The sequence below is a fragment of the Sphaerodactylus townsendi genome, linkage group LG13, assembly GCF_021028975.2.
Source record: "Sphaerodactylus townsendi isolate TG3544 linkage group LG13, MPM_Stown_v2.3, whole genome shotgun sequence".
NCBI lineage: Eukaryota > Metazoa > Chordata > Lepidosauria > Squamata > Sphaerodactylidae > Sphaerodactylus > Sphaerodactylus townsendi.
The window spans coordinates 53,323,248-53,341,358 of record NC_059437.1 but is presented as its reverse complement, the minus strand read 5'-3'; the positions used below and the strand labels follow the sequence as shown (position 1 = coordinate 53,341,358).

Below are 18,111 nucleotides of genomic sequence, written 5' to 3'. Positions count from 1 at the left end.
TTTTTCACTTTTGTCAATGATGTTTTAATGAAATGCTCCTGCAGCAAACATGCAAAATAAAAACACTTTTTTAAAAAAGAAGAGGGAATAATGTCATTTGCTTCATTTTGTGAATACAATATTTAAAATAGCTTTCCTCTAGAAAATACTGAAACGGAAACAAGTGTGTGAAACGAGATACAAAATATGAATCTCACACTGGAGCTCACGTCACAACAAGAAGCTGTGTGTCACATTCAGTGGAAATAAAAAACACAATACTTCATCGTACCTTACTTTACAATACAGGTTGTTGCTCTATAAAAATGATGAGCAGAGGGCACTGCCAAAAACAATTTCGACATGATGATCCTTTGAAAACAAGCTGCCTCTGTTTTTCAGTTCTTACAAAGAATTCATGTCCCTCATTTTCAGGGGGAAAAAACCTATTAACACGTCTTCAAAAGTAGCAAAATACAGGATTGACAGTTTGATTCCTTCAGGTGTAAGAAAAATAGGTTTTAAAATATATGTGGTTCAATACAAAATATTGCTGTGTGTAAAGGGGAACATGATTGCATAACGGTTGGAGGGTTGGGTTGTTGTTTTTTACAAAAATACAAAACGGGTTGCATTTCCAGAGTGCATAATTACTAGACTTTAGTGCAAACGAAAGAACATGTGGAATTTAAATAGAGACATCTCAGGTATTTGCAGAGGTACGCAAAACATGGAATCTCTTTAAGATCATGCGGATGGATCCCAGTTCTCTAGTGATTCTTTCCAGGCGATCTTCCAAGGCTTCCTGAGGAGAAGAAAACACAATGTTTGGTTTGGGAGCTGGGAAAGGGAAGACTTGATCCTTTTAAAATGGAATGCCTGTGTGACACAAAATCTTTCACCAGTTTTATTGGGGGCAAGTTCTTTCCATATATCACTTTGGGTTCAGTGGCACAACTCAAAAGAGGTACACACAACCCTCAAAGGTGTAACAAAATGAGAATTTCTACCTGATTTAACCTTGCTTGCAGAGTCGTTCTCCCTCCTGTACCAGGTATCCGGCTTAACTGGGCCTCAATCTAGTAACACAAGTAGGAAACATTCAAGAATCAGAATAAAACTAAATGTGATCGTGCCTGTAAGAAAAACAGGAAGCATATCAAGAGATCCCCTTTTGTTATCTATCGGAAGCTTATTTCCCATTAAATGATTAAGAAGGAGATTCCACAATCAGGCAGGGGAAAGAAAATAGGAGAGAGATTTGAGGATAGCAAATTCAAGTGACATGCATCAAATGCATGAACCTGCCCTCCTTGCTAGTTTAACGTGCTTGCTGCCTGTGTCTCTGGAGAAAACTTAACCTGCCTGTGGACATCACCATTGTGCTCAATGGGATGCATGACCAACTCACAAAGACAGAGCTGCTGGCAATCCAGAAAACAGGACAACCTAGCCTGGCTTCACACAGACACTGGGACAATCTGCCAACACAAGGTAGCTTTAATGACAAAACACAGAAAAGAAAATGCTGCCAAAGTCCTTGGGTTCTACCTGTTGCTTTTCGTGTGTGAGCTCGTCAAAGAGTTTTTCCGTTTCTGCCAGCGTCTTGATCCTTGAAACATATTTGAAATCTGCCCCATAAGCTGGTGCTGTTGAAGGCAGGAGTGCCTCACTCGCATGCGCAGTGCTGTCTTCTCCCCATGCGCCTCTCTCAGCTCCGGCGTGCAAAGAATCAGCATAAGGGGAATACATCGCATGGCCATCTTTGCCTGGGCTGTGATGCTGAGTTCCTAGACAGCAACAGAACAAGAAAACACAGGGCCTTAAGCTCTCTATCGACCAGCAAACTGTACAGAAAATAGCAAGTCCAGTAGGAGAGTCAGAGCTTTCGTGAATCATAGCTCACTTCTTCAAATACCTGAGCATTTCTGGCTGATATCTGAAGAAGTGAGCTGTGACTCACGAAAGATCATACCCTGCCAGAAATTTTGTTAGTGTTTAAGTTGCTACTGGACTTTTTCTCTTTTCTCCTGCAACAGATAGAATAATGGGGTTAGCCACCGTGATCTAGAACAGAAAAAGTGTGGGATATGAAAAAAACACACAGGTGAAAATCCTTGTTTATTCTAGCAGAAGGTTTCAATGTAGACTTCTACAAATTCAAATGTCATAATCTCTGGAGCATTCTGCAAACTGATCCTTAGAGCGACTCCCAGAATTTCAAATATTTCCTGGTATAAGCCCTGTAGCAAAGTTCATTCATTGGCTTGGTTCAGTTGCCTGAACAAGCCGGGTAAGATCCCTCCTCCACACTTATGCCACATGCTAGATAATACTTCACAGATCTGTGTGTCATCCTTGAATTGGGACCATGGTCAACTTCTCTGTATCCTTCCAATCTTAGTTATATATGCTTTGGCAGCACACACACTAAAACTGGAAGGCCATGCTAATTAACTACAGCCTGGTTTCCAACTGGCTATGATTTGCTTGGGGGAGGGTGGTCTATAAGCTCGCTCACTCACTAAATAAAAGTTAGCAGAATCAGGATTGTAAACAGGGGACAAACCATAGTTTGCTAATCAGGAGTTCAGGGTATGTGGTTTGGTTTGGTAGGAAGCATTAGTTAGGTCACAACAAGTGAGGGAAAGGGAGGAAGGCTCCTGAAAGAGAGCCAAAAGCTTCTTCCAGTCTTATAACAAAATAATGACAATTTAGAGTAATGGATATCTGGAAAGACGAATTGGCATGATGTTTAAACACTCACTTATCTGCTGATCTCTGTTTTGATGCTTAGAGAATTAAAGTTGGTTTTTCACCAACAAAAGAATCACATTCACACATCCATTCTGAGCATGAAGCTTGGGATGCATTACATGTACCACGCACATGTATACCCTTTCTCCAAAGAGCAGAGGTCTGCATACACAGGGGCTGCCCCATTTTGCCTCAAGAGCAACTGTGAGCAGTTAGGGCATGTAAAGTGGTCACAATTGGTCAGACATCACCAGGTAAATGTCATCGCTAAGCAGGACTTGAATCCAGGGGGAGATCCCTGCTGTTTATATATTGTCATCAAAATGTGTTTCATTTTACAAAGCAGAAAAACTCTGGCCTGGAGGAGTTTATAGCCTCAAATCTGGCTATTGCCATATTGCATAACAGAGTCTACTGTCTCCCACACAGCAGGATCTCATGCTGGCTTATAACAAATGCAGTTATAAACCCATCTTCTGCTACTCTGCAGCACATTTGATTCCACTCATACAAACAGCAAGTGCCTAACAATTTCAGCACTTCAAGACAGTAACTACTGATTACTGTGCAAAGCATTTAGAGGTGGGGAGGAGGGGTTTCAGAAAGAACACATAAGCACAGGATTACTCTTGGGAACTCCATGGAATGTGCACATTGTGAAGACAGGCACACACACGCCCTCAAGTCTTGTCAATGCAAAATGTTCTGACATGGCCAATTGACAACTGTTTACTTATTCATGTATTTTACAAAACAAAAACCGGAACCCACCTACGATGAAAATTTACCTTCTGTGTCACCGACGGAAAGAAACTGAAGCCTCTTCCGCGGGCTGCTGTATTGCGATGCAGGTGGAGCATTTTCCAGCTCATCCAGGAGGACATCAAACCTAGAGTTTGGGGCGGGGAGCGGAGGGGGGAAGAGGAGTTCTTGTCAATAGCTTTTCCTCCTCCCATCTTTGAACGCTGACCAGATACACTCTTTGCCAGCACAGGAAATTGACAGATGGGAGGTGTCCACTATAATTTCCCCATTGGATTTAATAATGTACACAATACTTATTTAAACTTCACAGATCTAACGTGTGCTTATAAAATATTCATGCTCAGCTAGGAACGACTGATTGGCACTAACCCACTGAAGGCACATCTCTGAGCACTGCGTAGACTGCATCGATCCTGAGCAGGGGACAGAGACTACACAGATGTGCCCCTCACAAACTACCTCAAAGTGGATGAATGGTCTTTGACTGCAGCTCCCACGATTCCCTGGAGCACAGTTTGCTTTTATGTGACTCTATGCAAATCTGGAATGCACAGGCAAGGGCCCCCAACCCAAGCATGCATCGGCAGGACCTGTTACCTTGTCACGGTGTTCTCAGTTTTGCTGAGCAAGTGACTAAATCCTGGAGACAGGTTCTCTTTTGGAGACCGTTTTGGGCTGTATGTCACAGCAACTGGAGCCAGCATTATCTCTCTCCTGGCTGGTGAGAGAAATCACTTGTTACAACTCGGATTCTACCATATGCACTGTAGCCTATTTGGGTTAAATGCATTTTGTCACAAGGACACTGACTAGAGGCCAGTAAGAGGAAGGCCAAATGCAGCTCCCTGAGAGGTATGAGTGCCCCTCCCTCCGCGACTTGCAGACAGTATGCAGAGGGAGTGGCAGCTGTGGACATACACAATTTGGCAGTCCTCTTTGGGAATGAGGGCCTCTTCGTCTCCCCACCCTAAACAAAAACTGTCATAGAACTTGCTGGTTGGACAACTGTCCTACAGGAGAGTCCATAAATGCAGCAGAACCACCATCACAAATAAATAGCCTGCTGGTAAACAAGATCTCCTGCAACCCTTACTTGGAGTGTTTGGAGCATTTGACTTCCTACTGGAAGGGGGGAGAGATGAGGACCTTTGGCTACAAGGTGAGCTGTATCTTTTGTGCCTGTGTTGGTCTTTGCCTTTCTCCGGGGACCGACTGGCAGTGAGTGAGGCTTCATCAAATCCAACGGTCAGGCGTCGGCTGGTTGATTCTGCAACAAGGAGTAGCACAAGAACATGGATGTAGAAGAACGCCCCAGCCAGCTACCAGATAATGTCCCTGCCCAAGGTCACTGCTTGCTCCTTAAACATGCAGATTGTCTCAAATGTGCAAGTGGTCATGAATGGCCAAGAATTGTTGATAAAAAGATGACCGGGCTCTCATTCCTAAGGGATTTTGAATCCCGAAGTTTGTGTTCAACAGGTTTAGACAGCTGCTGCTTGCTTCCTGGTGGTTGGGCTGCCTTCTCTTCATCAGGGCCTTTCCAGAGCCCCAGTAAATGTGAGGCATCGCACCCCTTCATCTGTACACCTTGTTAATTTGGTCTGCCCATTTCCTTTCAGCAGAAACCAAGTAGGGCTGCTTCACCACCCTATTTCAAAGTCCCCCACATTTCTTACCTTCATGGTGAAAGAAATAAAACAAGGTCTAAATTTTTTAAAACCTTGAGAAAAAACAAAGAACGGATGCAAGTCTGGGAACGGTCAGCAGGTATTTACAAACAGTACTCAAAAAGCAGAACTTGGATAGGAAGAATAGCTCAGCTCAGAAAGCCTGAAAAGATCCAGGGCAACTTACTGCCGGTGGGAGCCGCCCCCTCCTTTTCTGCCTGAGTGCCCCAATTTTTCGATGCCTTCCTTTCTTCAAGTTCTTTAACAGCTTTTAATATGGGTGCTTCTGGCATTTCCCTTTCTTCTTTTTCTGTTTCATAGGTAAGTGAGGGATCAGAAGAGAAGTCCTTTTCTGGAGGAGAATTGTGCCTTAAACAAACAAAACATGTGAGGGAATCATACACATTCAACACTGCCATATTCACCTTTCAAAAAAAAGCCCAAAGAGTTGAACTCAAGGAGAAATTCCAAAAAGAATAACTGCATTAATTCATGACAGCCAAAATAAAGAGCATTGCAGCCAAAACAGATTGGTAAGTCTTTAAGGTTACACAAGAAGAGAAGAAGAAGAAGAGTTTGGATTTATATCCCCCCTTTCTCTCCTGCAGGAGACTCAAAGGGGCTGACAATCTCCTTGCCCTTCCCCCCTCACAACAAAGATCCTGTGAGGTGGGTGGGGCTGAGAGAGCTCCGAGAAGCTGTGACTAGCCCAAGGTCACCCAGCTGGCATGTGTGGGAGTGCACAGGCTAATCTGAATTCCCCAGATAAGCCTCCACAGCTCAGGCGGCAGAGCTGGGAATCAAACCCGGTTCCTCCAGATTAGATACACGAGCTCTTAACCTCCTACGCCACTGCTGCTCCAAGAGAGCACAGTCATGGAGAAATGTATTTAAAATATACTGAAATGTAAGCAACTGAGGGCTAGGGGAATCTTCTTCCAGGTTCTAGCTTGGCCCATGAAAAAAGTTCATAGCAACCGGGGCTATTCTATGACCTCGATACAAGGTGGACCAGCAATAGGAGAAGAACCAGCAAAAGGTTCTTGGTCCTCACAACACCAGAATTGGAGGAACAATCCTTCCCCTTTGGGAAGGTATGGATTCAACCCCCCCCCCTTTACCTGTAAGCAGTATATGCATCTTCTAGCCTGTTATCTTTGGGACTCTCGTCACCTATTAAAGGCTGGCCCGTGAAAATGGAATATTCTGCGCCAGGTATCAGCCATTTCCTTCTGCTGACATCAGAGTTTGTGCGTTTGCTGCTGGGACAAAAAAATGTGGTGTTAGTTAAAAACTCACACTTTGACCCCTTCCACACATGCAAAATAATGCATTTTCAAACGACTTTCACAACTGTTTGCAAGTGGATTTTGCCATTCCGTGCAGCTTCAAAGAGCACTGAAAGCAGTTTGAAAGTGCATTATTCTGCATGTGCGGAATGAGCCTTTGTTTCTGGAAGGTATAGGCTAGTATTACATTCCTGATGAAATTAGTAACAGCCAGCATAAATCCCAAAGCACCAACACCACCATAGAGCTATTTTGGGAAGAAGACCATGAAGGCTAACATAAAAGGAAACATAAAGGGAAGCTCAGTTTGAAGGAGACACTTGACTTCAACTTTAAGTAAAATGGATTTGCCTCTGACTTTGGAGGCCAATTCTGATTTTCTTGTCATTCTCAGTTTAGTTTTGCTACCCATTATAAATTTGACAACACTGTGGTATATCAGCAATACCTGCTAAGAGTTTCCCCATAGTGACCAACATTTCAAAACATCTTATTTTTTTCAGTAGGGCTCCTTTGCCTCTTTTGCTTTCCTGTGTATTTGTCATTCTAAAGATTCAGACAGCAGGTGAGACTTTGCCAAATTTGACAACAAGAGTTTTAGACACGAATGCTGTCAAAGAGTAGTAAACAGAGCTGTGCACTTCCAAGAGAGAACCCTGGATTTTAAAGACCAAAAAGCCTCTTCCATGGATTGAACACACAGGAAGCTGCCTCATACAGAATCAAACCCTGGGTCAATCAAAGTCAGTCTTGCCTGCTCAGACTGGCAGCTGATCTTTCACATCACCTACTGCCTGGTCTTTTTAAATTAAGAGATGCCAGGGATTGAACCTGGGACCTTTTGAAAGCAAAGCAGGTTCCAGCTCAGGTGTGGTATTCTGACTTGCTTCTGAACATAACCCGCCCCCCCCCCCACCTGCCCCAGGAACGTGGGTGCCCCATAATGCTTTGGATCCCTGCTTTCTACCAGAAGCTTTGGATGTCACCTTGCTGTCATTCAAAGTTGCCCTCTGCACATGACCTTCTTGGAAGGCACTAGGGCAGTGATGGCAAACCTTTTCGAGACCAAGTGCCCAAATTGCAACCCAAACCCCACTTATTTAACGCAAAGTGCCAACATGGCAATTTAACCTGAATACTGAGGTTTTAGTTTAGGAAAAACGCTTGGCTCTGAGGCGCGCATTACTCAGGAGTAAGCTTGATGAAGCAACTGTGCAACGCTTCGAATGGGTGAATCACGATCCTAGGAGGGCTTACTCAGCAGCAAGCCCCATTGCCAGCAACAGAGCTTACTCCCAGGTCATGCCCAGGCCAGCCTAGATGTGTGTGTGTGTGTGTGTGTGTGGGGGGGTGATTTTCTGCCCCCTACATTGATGAACTCTGTGCACATGTGCCCACAGAAAGGGTTCTGAGTGGCACGGGTGCCAGAGGTTCGCCACCGCTGCACTAGGGGCTAATTTCTTCGGACTGCAGGAGGAGATCTAAAAGCCAAGTGCTGTTAAAGGCCTTCCTGCATTTTCCTGAAGGCATCTGCCTGTTACTGAATGCACTTTCTCTCTGTATATTCAAGCTGAAGTGGTAAATATTGTCATGTCTGTTGAGATGTCCTGCCACCAAGTCACAGTACAAGGTAGACATGCAAAGTAATTCACACACGCCATCCAAAGCAGGCTATACCTTACATAATGACAGCCAAAGGGAAATATGACTCTTCCTCGATAAGCATGGAGGGACTGCCTGCAGTCCCGCTTCTGCACACAGGAATGCTGGTCAGCAGTCACCTTTCAAAGTCACACTAGCTTCCAGGAGTCGTGCATTCACTTACCTGGCAGAAGCTGTCTTCAAATGACTGTCTACAAGGTGTCGAAATTTTTGCAGGTTCTCATGTTCCACCTGCTTGATCTGAGCTTCCAGTTTTGAGACTGTTCTAAAAAAAGCAGAGACGCGATTTTATAAGAACTGTTCAAAATAGGTTCGATCTAACGACTCCGACAGGGTATCTCAGTCCTGTTTGTTTGTTTAAAACCAAAGGTCGCTGCGGAAGAACATTTTTTTTAAAAAAATATGCGCAAAGTGTTCCAAATTCGTGCTCATGTCCCAAATTAGCTAATTTGGAATTAGCATTATATTTACCAATCACAACAGTTACGGAGCCTCTAAAAAAAAATATCACATTAAGCTTGTTATGGCATGTTTGAGTGATAAACAGTTACAGCTTCTGATTTTCCTAGCTCCACAAGGAGTAGTCTTGTAGGTGTCATTTTTATCCCGAATCACAAAGATGACAACACTTTTCAATCCAACAGCCCAACCATACTCATAAGCAAGCTTGGGAGGAATCTTTCTCTGGGATTCCTACAGGGAGGGTAGTATAGAATGAAGCAAGTTTCATTCACAATTTCCCTTGCTCTCATATTACCAATGTTGGTCTGCTGGGATGTAAGTGTATCTACTGCCCGGAAATCCTGGTAGCATTGTTCAGAAACTAAACCAAGGGAAAAAAATCTTTCTTGGAGGGCAGAAGGTTGACCTGACACATTTGCTTATCAGCTTTCAGTCTTAATTGGGGTGTTGTGTGGTTTCCAGGCTGTATGGCCGTGTTCCAGTAGCATTTTCTCCCGACACTTCGCCTGCATCTGAGGCTGGCATCTTCAGAGGATGAAAACCACACAACACCCCAATGATTCCAGCCATGAAAGCCTTCAACAATACATTTTCAGTCTTCGGTTCAGATAGTCTGACAGTGCCTGGTTGCCGCTAATGCAGCTCTTGCTGCATTGTCCTGCAATACCCTTTCTTCTTCTTCAACAGAGCCAGGAAACCCAAGCACCTTGGAGGAATGTTCATAAATCAGATCAGGTTATACAGAGCAACTGTCCATTCTGGATTCAGGTTTCTACCAATCGAATAACATGAAATTGTACAGAGCCGTTTGCCTCTCCACCAACGCAAGTCACCAGTCACCACCTGCTTCAGGCGATGGAAGTCAGTAATCTTCATGAATGTCTTTACACAAGGCTGGAGAAAGTAGCAGTTTGTGCTCTCTGAAATCTCAGTGCATTCTCAAATGCCAATATTTTTCCTATTAAGAGTTAAATGGCACATTTACCTTTTCAAATCAGAGATCTGAGCATGTGCATCAATCAGTTTATTCTCAGTTATATTTAACGTGTCCTGTAACAACAGAAAAAAAAAGACGTAAGGTTCACGGTTTCTGTTAATTATACACTATAAATCTGCCAGCCTTAGAAGTTTGGGACTCTGTCCCTCCAAAGCATTCTTTGTTTAGGGTCTACCCCATTCTAATGCCTCTAAGCACTACATATTAGTACCCTGTGTGTGTGTGCGCACTCATGTGGTTCCCCTTACCTTAACCATTTCATGTTCTTTCCCAAGAGACTCGTATTCTCCTAAAAGCTACAAAGCAGAAAAAATCATGTTGTTGTCAATCCTGTAGTTATTTTTTTAACATTAATAACATAAAGACTCATTTACAATGAATTTTTTAGCATGTACTGACTGGGCTCTGTGTATATGTATGTGTCAGCATTTCAGTTTCCAAGTCCCCAGAGAAATTCTGCAAGAGGCTGTCTACAATTCTACCCTATTGCCTGTTGCAGATACAAGCCATTCACTAATGCATGCAAAAGAGCATCCCCCTAAGTATCAATAGTACTGGATGTAAGGTTGAAAAAAACTAAACCATTCCTCCACAAACTTCGCCATTGCTGGTTCATTGGGCCGAAACACTCACCCAAGACCAGAAATGCTGGAGACCACCTGTTGCCCGATATGCTGCTTAGCATGATGGATTTGATGGTGACGATGATTTCCCTCCCACACTCCAAAAACAACTGGGACTACAATTGCATTAGAAAGATGCAAAACAGGGGGGAAAGGTACACCTTGTAAGTGGAAAGGACAACACGCTTGGGCAAAACCCTAGCCCTCCCATAATCCATGGCAGGCACTCAGACTGAAATTTTGCATTATGGATGGGACATATCAAAATTACTGAATCCCTTTTCTCATTAGATCAAATTCTACAACGTCCGCCATTTTGAACAGCTGCAGAGGAAGCGTGATGTCACCTCCTGCTCAAAAATTGTTGATAGACACCAACTCTTTTACGCATTGTTAAAATACTTTATTTTCCCAGGCAAATTGTGGTTCCATATTTTCAATGGTTTTTTTTGTCTGCTTCAGTGGATGGGAATAAACTGTTTTAATAATTCTACGACTGATGGAGATTTCCCCAAACAAAAACACCTCAACGAAAAAGAAGCTCAGGAAAACATCACCTCAGCTGAAATCCTGAAGGCAAGCCAAGACAGCATATCTATTGAACTGATGGGGATAAAAAGGAAACAGGAGAAGCCGGAGAAACACCAGAGACTTCTCTCCTCTGGCTGAAAATCAACACTTCACAATCTGCAGTTCAACAGAATAGAACAATCCTCTTCCCATAATGCCTCCAGGAGTCAATACTTTTCTTTCTTCAAAGATTGCCTCCTACAAAGGTGCTTCTGTTTTAGCCCAGAAAACTGAAATGTGAGCGCAGTGAAATCTACACTCAAGAACTAGCGAGATGGCCAATGGGCATAAAAGGGCCCTATTGCCATGCTCTGGGAAGATCATCTCTGCACAGCAGAGACATGGAGCAGGGGCACTCTGCTCTGCAGTGCAAAGAGAGCATTCTGCTGAACTCAATCAGAATATCAAGCAGCGTCCGGCACAATCTTGCACTTTCTGACTTACATTTTGAAACAGTTTGTTTTCCGCCTTGAGCCTGGCCTCTTTGTTATCGGAGAGCTTGTGGGCTTTTTCAAATGCTTCTTCCAGGTCCTTGAGCCTCCTCTTCAGACGGCTAATGGTGTTGTCTTTCTCTTTGCTGCCGGCGTGCACCTCTTCAACCTGCTCCTGCAAGGCCTTGGTTGTGCTGCTGACAATGGAGAAGCGCTCCCTCCAGTCTGTCTGAAGCACAAGGAGGCCAAGGATCACACCAGAACGTCATGAACGGATGCTCACTTTGAAAGCATCAGTGGGAATTTACAGTGAGCAGAATCAGCAATGTAGCACTTTCAAGAAAAATCCAGTTGCCCATGTTTATTTTTGCTTGGAATATTTTTTTTAAAAATTGAAACAAGGGCAAAGAAGAAGAAGAGTCTGGATTTATACCCCCCCCTTTCTATCCTGTAAGGAGGCTCAAAGGGGCTTACAATCTCCTTTATCTTCCCCTCCCCACAACAGACACCCTGTGAGGTGGGTGGGGCTGAGAAAGCTTCGAAGAACTGTGACTAGCCCAATGTCACTCAGCTGGCATGTGTTGGAGTGCACAAGCTAATATCGTTCCCCAGATAAGCCTCCACAGCTCAAGTGGCAGAGCAGGGAATCAAGCCCAGTTCCCCAGATTAGAGGGCATCTGGTCTTAACCACTACACCACACTGCCACCTACAATTGGTCTTTTGGTGGAGGAATGAAGCAGAGAAACAAACACAGTATCCCTGTAAGTAATATCTGCTCTAGATTCATGCCAAATCACAAGTCCATACATCGGCATTAACACATAACACAGATGGATGGATCAGACTTGCACCTTCTCTCTAGAGAACCATACTCTATACTGAAGTGCTTGCTATGCACCTACCACTTCCATCTCCAAAGCGTTATTCTTATTTTCAAGGGCTCGCATACGATTATTAGTGTCGTTCAGTGTTGCCTGTAATAGATCACATCTAAAAAATAAACCATTAAAAAAACCATTAAAAATACTGAAGGTGATTTTTGGAATAATTTAAGATATCTGATTTTCCCTACTAGGCAGCCAGAGAAAGGCCTAAAATGTAATGGAAAATTATCAGGCCAGCTTTAACAAAAAATTCTTGGATTAATACAAATAGAGAAAATAATTGGGCCAAATAATCAGAACCCAAACTTGTTTCCAGAGGTTCACTGCTTCTATCCCAGAAGGTGAGAACGAATGTATGCTAAGGACAGCACAACAAATGTGGAGTTTACTAAGATCCCAGAGATAAGGCAAAGCTGAACGGATGTAAGACGTGGTCCTTTTTGTGTTTGTGCGTGGGTAAAAAAAAACCCTGCTCTTGAAAAAAAAAGAGCTCAGAATTCTTAAATAGAAAACCCATCCCACATTAACAGGCATTTCACGGTCTTCCCTGCAAGGGTCTGTTACATTTTCATGTAGCCATCAATATGCATCCGGCTTCTTCAAAACCTGAAGCAAGCAATCTATAATAAGGGTGGTTTCGAGTCCACAGCTTTAAAAAAAAAAAGATACAGGAAACTAATATGCCTATTGTTCCTTACTCCTCTGGTATTACCTGTCAGCAAGACTTTGATTAATTTTCTTCAGGTCTTCAGAAGGAAGTTTATGGCTTGTCTCCAGCTGCTGCTTTAAGCTTTGGATTTCTGAATCGTAATAAGCTCGCAGGTCAGCGATGTGACGGGCATGTTTTTCCCTCAAATTCTGCCTGATCCTGTTTGTTGAAATTAAAAGCACATCAGACTCCCTTGCACTCTGTTGGATGCCCATAGTTCTGAGGAAGGAAACATCCAGACTTGCACTGGCTTTTACACAGCAGTGACATACACTTATTAGAATCTTACTACATCTGGAGACTGTTCCCATGGAATTTAATATATAAAGGCGTCAGGATCAGAAAACTGCATGAAAAAGATCCACATGCCCAACTGGGCTGTAAATGGGATTCCTTGAACAGCACTTCCCTCACGCTGTAGGGCAAACTGCCGTTGAAACTGAAAAGTGTTTCAACAACAGTTTCTGTATCAACATTTAGGGTGGTGAGGAGGATCTCATGTTAAAAAAATGTAAGTCAAAACCCAGAGTTAATATTGAAGCGTTTGGATGCTCCACTGCAGTTCTCTGAAGTAGGAACCATGGATAACCCTTTGTTAATACAGAGCAAAAGGAATTTCTACAGTTCCTTTTTACCAAATCTGTCAATTTGGGCATTTTCATGTGAAAATGTTTGCTCACAAGTCATGCATTTGTTTCTTTCCTTTGCAATATACCACACAGGAAAAATAAGATACGTATCAACAATGTAAGGGACCTGTGAAAGATCTCTAATTAAGGTCTTCCGTGTATACCCACGAAAAGCTTACACACCAAGGCTGATTCCGCATGGGCCAAAAACAGCAGTGTGAAAACGGTGTGAAAGGATTTAAAACAGTGTAAAAGGGTTTATACTGTTTTCACACCATTTTCACACCGCTGTTTTTGTCCCGTGCGGAATCAGCCCAAGACTGAAAGACACAGCAAGAACAGATGCACTATCCTAAAACAGTCTACTTTCTTCCCCAGGCAGCTAAAATTCTTTATTCAAACAAAGGCAAACATTTCCCTCTTTGGAGTATCCAGTTTTATTCAGGGCATTCTGCCAGCTAAAGGGGAATTCCAAATTGGTTGAGCATTCCTTTGATTCAAGGGCTTGGAAAAGCAATATACTACACACCAGAGTGTCTACCTCTGGGCCTCCAGATGTTCATAGACTACAATTCCCATCAGCCTATACTGGCACATCCATGAAACGAAACTCAAACTTTTTTCTTCAAGCGAAAAGCAACCATGGGGAAGTTGACATTCTACCAGGAATACTACAAGCAGAGTAGGGAAAGCAGTGGAGAGAAAGCAACTCCAAACGAAAAAACGTCCAGCAGGAAAAAATGTCCAACACTTCTTGCTGCTGTACTCAGACAGTATTACAGCCTCCCACAGATAGTTTTTCTTTAAAATTGCACTGAACTTTGCGACAAACGTTTAGAATAGTTTGGCCCTTGCAATGCCAGGCATTCTTTTTACTCGTCCAATTACCAGAGTGAAAAGTCTACGACTAATTTTGATGGCAACAGCAGCAGGTTCCTTTATTTAAACCCAGGCTTATGCCTGAGGATGTTAATTCACAAGCACCATTTTGCAGCCCCAAAACAAAACACCCCACTTCTTCACAATCGATATATGACTGAGGCAGTCTTTGGTTTAACCAAAGGGTCTAGAGCATAGGTACCAAACTCGCATCCCTCCAGATGTTATGGACTACAGTTCCCATCACCCCCTTCCAGCATAATGCTGGCAGGGGATGATGGGAACTGTAGTCCATAACATCTGGAGGGCCGCGAGTTTGACACCTGTGGTCTAGAGACCTGTTATGTCTAGATTGGACCTCAGGCTGCTATCTGCTAACGTGGCCTCAGAACCCAGGCTGAGTCTAAATTATTTTCATTATGTAAAGTGGAGATAAGGCAACCTTGCAAATATAATTTCCCACACTAACTGGCCCATTAAAAAATCTGCCAGTCCATCTGTCCACACTTACTTTTGGCCAGCCATTTGTGGCCTAAACAAAGGGGGAAACCCTATTCACTCACTTTAAACTTTCCCGCCTGGTCATTTTGAGGCAATTCTTATCCATTACAGGCAGAAGCAACTGTTTACAAGCCCATAATAAATATCCTCAGCATAATAAATTACTCAGCAAATGGTCTTCAAGAAAGGACAGAGAACTGACCTTTTCAGACTAGCACTGTTTACTATAATAATCTTTACTTGAAAAGCTACTGATGATAGCCTTACTTGGACAGCATCACGGGGTCTTCTGCGCATGTCAGTGAAACACTGTAATCTGCTAAACTATTGTCAGCAGAGGGAAACTGGGACTGTGCAGATGAAGATGATGTTAGAGTTAAATTGTCTTCATCCTCGGGGTTTGAAATCTGAAGACTTAGGTGAGAAAACATAGCTGGATAAGAACCGCCAGTGTCCTCCACTTTGTTCCGGAAAGGGCGGCTGTTCCAGGTGTCCGCCTGCAAAGCAATTGCACTAGAAGCATATTTTGGAGAGCTGGTGGGTTGAGGTGACGTGACAGCACTCATGTGCGAAAATGAATCTGGGTTGGAGTGAATGGAAAAAGCTGGATCTGCCATGGAGTCTGGGGAGAGAGGAGACTCCTCAGGGGTCCCGTAAAAGCCGTGGGGGGGAAGTGCTGGATTCTGCTGGCCTGGCTTCATGTGCAGCGTTGGGTCTAGCGTCAGGATCTGCAAAACAAACATGGCTGACAGGGACCAAAATTTACACCCAGCTATTTACGGAATAATTTTTAATCTAATATTAGAAATAGAGACTGTCGGAGAGCGGGGGTAGCCCCCACCCCCTCCCTGGACTTGCACCCCAGTCTGTGGCTGGCAGGCGCTGCCCTGGCAGCACTGCAGTGGGAGGCCGGTCGCCGTGTCGACAAGGGACGGGGGCGCCCCGCAGCACGAGGGGCGTCTCGTCGCCAAGACGACGGGGAGTTGGAGTGGCGCCTTGCTCTCTTGCCAGTCAGGCTGGCGGGCAGGGACCCTGGCTGCGGGGGAAGACGAGTCGTTACTTCAACGGAGGAGCAATGCGTCGGAAAATCCCGTCGCCGCAGCGAGGCAGCCGTGCCGGACGGGAAGGACCAGCTGAGCCCTATTGAGCAGAAGATGGGAGGCGGAAGCGAGCGCGGCGGTGTGGGGGCGGGTTTTTTAGCCCTGCAGGAGGCCAGGGAGGGGATAAAAGGACAGGATCACGGGAAGGAAGGGGAGGAGGTTGAGAAGGAGGGAGCGTGTGGATGCGGAGGAAGGAGGACGAAAAGGCGTGGAGAGACAGGGAGAAGGAGGACAATGGGGAAGTCTAGGTGGAAGAGAGGGCCAGTCAGAAGAGGTGAAAGTCTTGGAGAAGGGGAGAGGTGGCGAACGGCCAGAGGGGGCGAGAGCTGAGAGGGGAGGAAAAGGCAGCAGCCCAAAAGCTAAAAGGAGGGCGTCACTACTCTCCCTCCCTAGCGTTCTGCAGGCTCTGGGTCAGCTGTGGGCAGCCGGGGCAACCTGTGGCTAAAACGGCTGTCCCACTTAGTCCACTCCCCGGAGAACGGGAGTGAGGCCGGAAGTTCCAGCATCCGGGCAGGGGAAGGTGGGTTGGCAACAGGCGATCCAACGGGGACCCCGCCCAGGGCGAAGGACAGAGACCATCAGGGGGTAGGGCACAGTTGTGACTTGTAACAGTAGCAGAGGCATATCTAGACTATTCAGTTAAGCCAGCAAGTTGCTGGGCTTCTGTTTGAAAGAAACACCACGGCCATGAGCTGCTTTTATACTTATCTTCTTACCAAGCAAACAGCGGTGATGCATAAAAGCAGATCATGGCCGTGGTGACAACGGAATTCACAAGGCACACGAAATAAACATTCTTTGTTTGGTGTTCTGGATCTTATCAGGAAAAGGGAGACCAGAGGACAATCAGATACCACCATGACTAGTTCAGTTTGCTGTCAAGAGCCGCTGCTCAGCCTTGTGGCAAGGGAATCTGGAATGGGACTGCCAGCCCAAATGGCAATGAAGCATCAGGAGCTTCCAAGCATCAATCCTTACCTCGGGAGGGTGAGTGGACTGCGAGGGCGAAAGGTTCCAGTCTGCAAGCTGCTTGCTTTCCCTTTGTTTCTTGTGATAAATTTCCTTTAAGGAGGAGGGATTCACTTCATCGGCAGAAGAAGACTTAAAACAACACTGACAATTAGAACAGCATTGCACAAAACAGAAGGTCGACATTATAGCAGTCAGTTAACTCCCATTATTCACAGGAGGGAGGAGGACTGCTATGTTTTTAATCAAAACCTGTGTATTAAAAAGGGTTTCCACAAAACTGACAGTTCTGGATACACAAGGATACACTATAGTGACAGTTCTGGATACACAAAGTGACAGTGCTGGTATCCAGAAAGTGACAGTTCTGGATACACAAGGATACACTATACTTTGTGCATAGCTGTTCTGGCAACTGAAGGAACATCCCTGCGTAGGGAAGCTCCACAAGGCTGTTATTGTGGGGTGGAGGAAGTAGGGGGGTTGGCCACCTCTGAAATAGCCTAAAATTTTACTTGTTCATTTATTTATTAGCTGCCTTTCTTCCATCTGGAGCTCAAGGCAACCTACAATAAAGTACATAAAATAAAATACATAATATGTAGAAAAAAGCAGAACTTCCCTTTCCCTAAAATATTCACAGTATTATTTAAAGGAATCTTCTTCCTCGTTTTTATATTACTGGCTTCAGATTTCAGACAAACATAGGTGGTGGGTGATCGATCCAATCCAAATAATAAGTAAATAAAACAAATAAAGCAAAAACTCACCAGAGAGCATCCAGCTCTCCTGTCAACAAAAACAATTTGAAACAGCCAAAGTGAATGGAAGATTTGCGTATAAAATGGCTGCACAAGAGCTGTTGCAGATAAAGATACTCAGTTAAAAAGAGCCATGACATTCTCAGAAATGTCTGTCAAGACGGAAGGAGGTGCTTTTCTTGCATCTCAACACTGGGCGTCTCCCTGCCACTTTAATCAAACAGTTCTAGAATTGCGGGGGGGTCTCCCATTTCTCCCCCTCATTCTCTCTGTGCAAGCACAACTTATTTTAGCTCTGTGTTTTTATTCTTATACCTCTGGTTCTCGCATTTGGAACCAGCTTCCCTGGTCTTCTTCGTCACTTCCATGAACTCCTTTAAAACCATAATTTTCATCATAAACAAAGCTTTGTTTGATCTCTAGGCTGCCATTTTGCCCAAACTGGACATGGTCCCTTTAACTCTGGTCCCAGCCTG

At 44.4% G+C, this 18,111-nt stretch overlaps 1 protein-coding gene and 1 non-coding gene across 7 annotated transcripts in view; both read right to left on the bottom strand.

Annotated features, from left to right (window-relative positions):
* MPHOSPH9 (M-phase phosphoprotein 9) overlaps positions 1-18,111 on the bottom strand; it is a 36,601-nt gene continuing 18,490 nt past the window's right edge. For 4 of the 6 annotated variants that reach the window (XM_048515081.1, XM_048515084.1, XM_048515082.1 and 1 more), the window contains 16 exons: positions 16,884-17,006; positions 15,073-15,533; positions 12,800-13,015; positions 12,106-12,193; positions 11,216-11,431; positions 9,827-9,874; positions 9,567-9,631; positions 8,283-8,384; positions 6,290-6,427; positions 5,356-5,537; positions 4,595-4,768; positions 4,099-4,219; positions 3,525-3,625; positions 1,531-1,769; positions 990-1,058; positions 1-784 (listed from right to left, as the gene is read on the bottom strand). In XM_048515081.1, coding sequence (XP_048371038.1) covers positions 683-784; positions 990-1,058; positions 1,531-1,769; positions 3,525-3,625; positions 4,099-4,219; positions 4,595-4,768; positions 5,356-5,537; positions 6,290-6,427; positions 8,283-8,384; positions 9,567-9,631; positions 9,827-9,874; positions 11,216-11,431; positions 12,106-12,193; positions 12,800-13,015; positions 15,073-15,533; positions 16,884-17,006 — 2,445 coding nt within the window. In that variant the 3' untranslated portion in view covers positions 1-682. Of the gene's footprint in view, positions 785-989; positions 1,059-1,530; positions 1,770-3,507; positions 3,626-4,098; positions 4,220-4,594; positions 4,769-5,355; positions 5,538-6,289; positions 6,428-8,282; positions 8,385-9,566; positions 9,632-9,826; positions 9,875-11,215; positions 11,432-12,105; positions 12,194-12,799; positions 13,016-15,072; positions 15,534-16,883; positions 17,007-18,111 lie in introns of those variants that run through there. The other 2 variants (XM_048515083.1, XM_048515085.1) reach the window with 2 other exon arrangements.
* Positions 2,301-2,404, bottom strand: LOC125443183. The gene has a single exon (XR_007246085.1). It is a non-coding gene; the product is annotated as a U6 spliceosomal RNA (small nuclear RNA).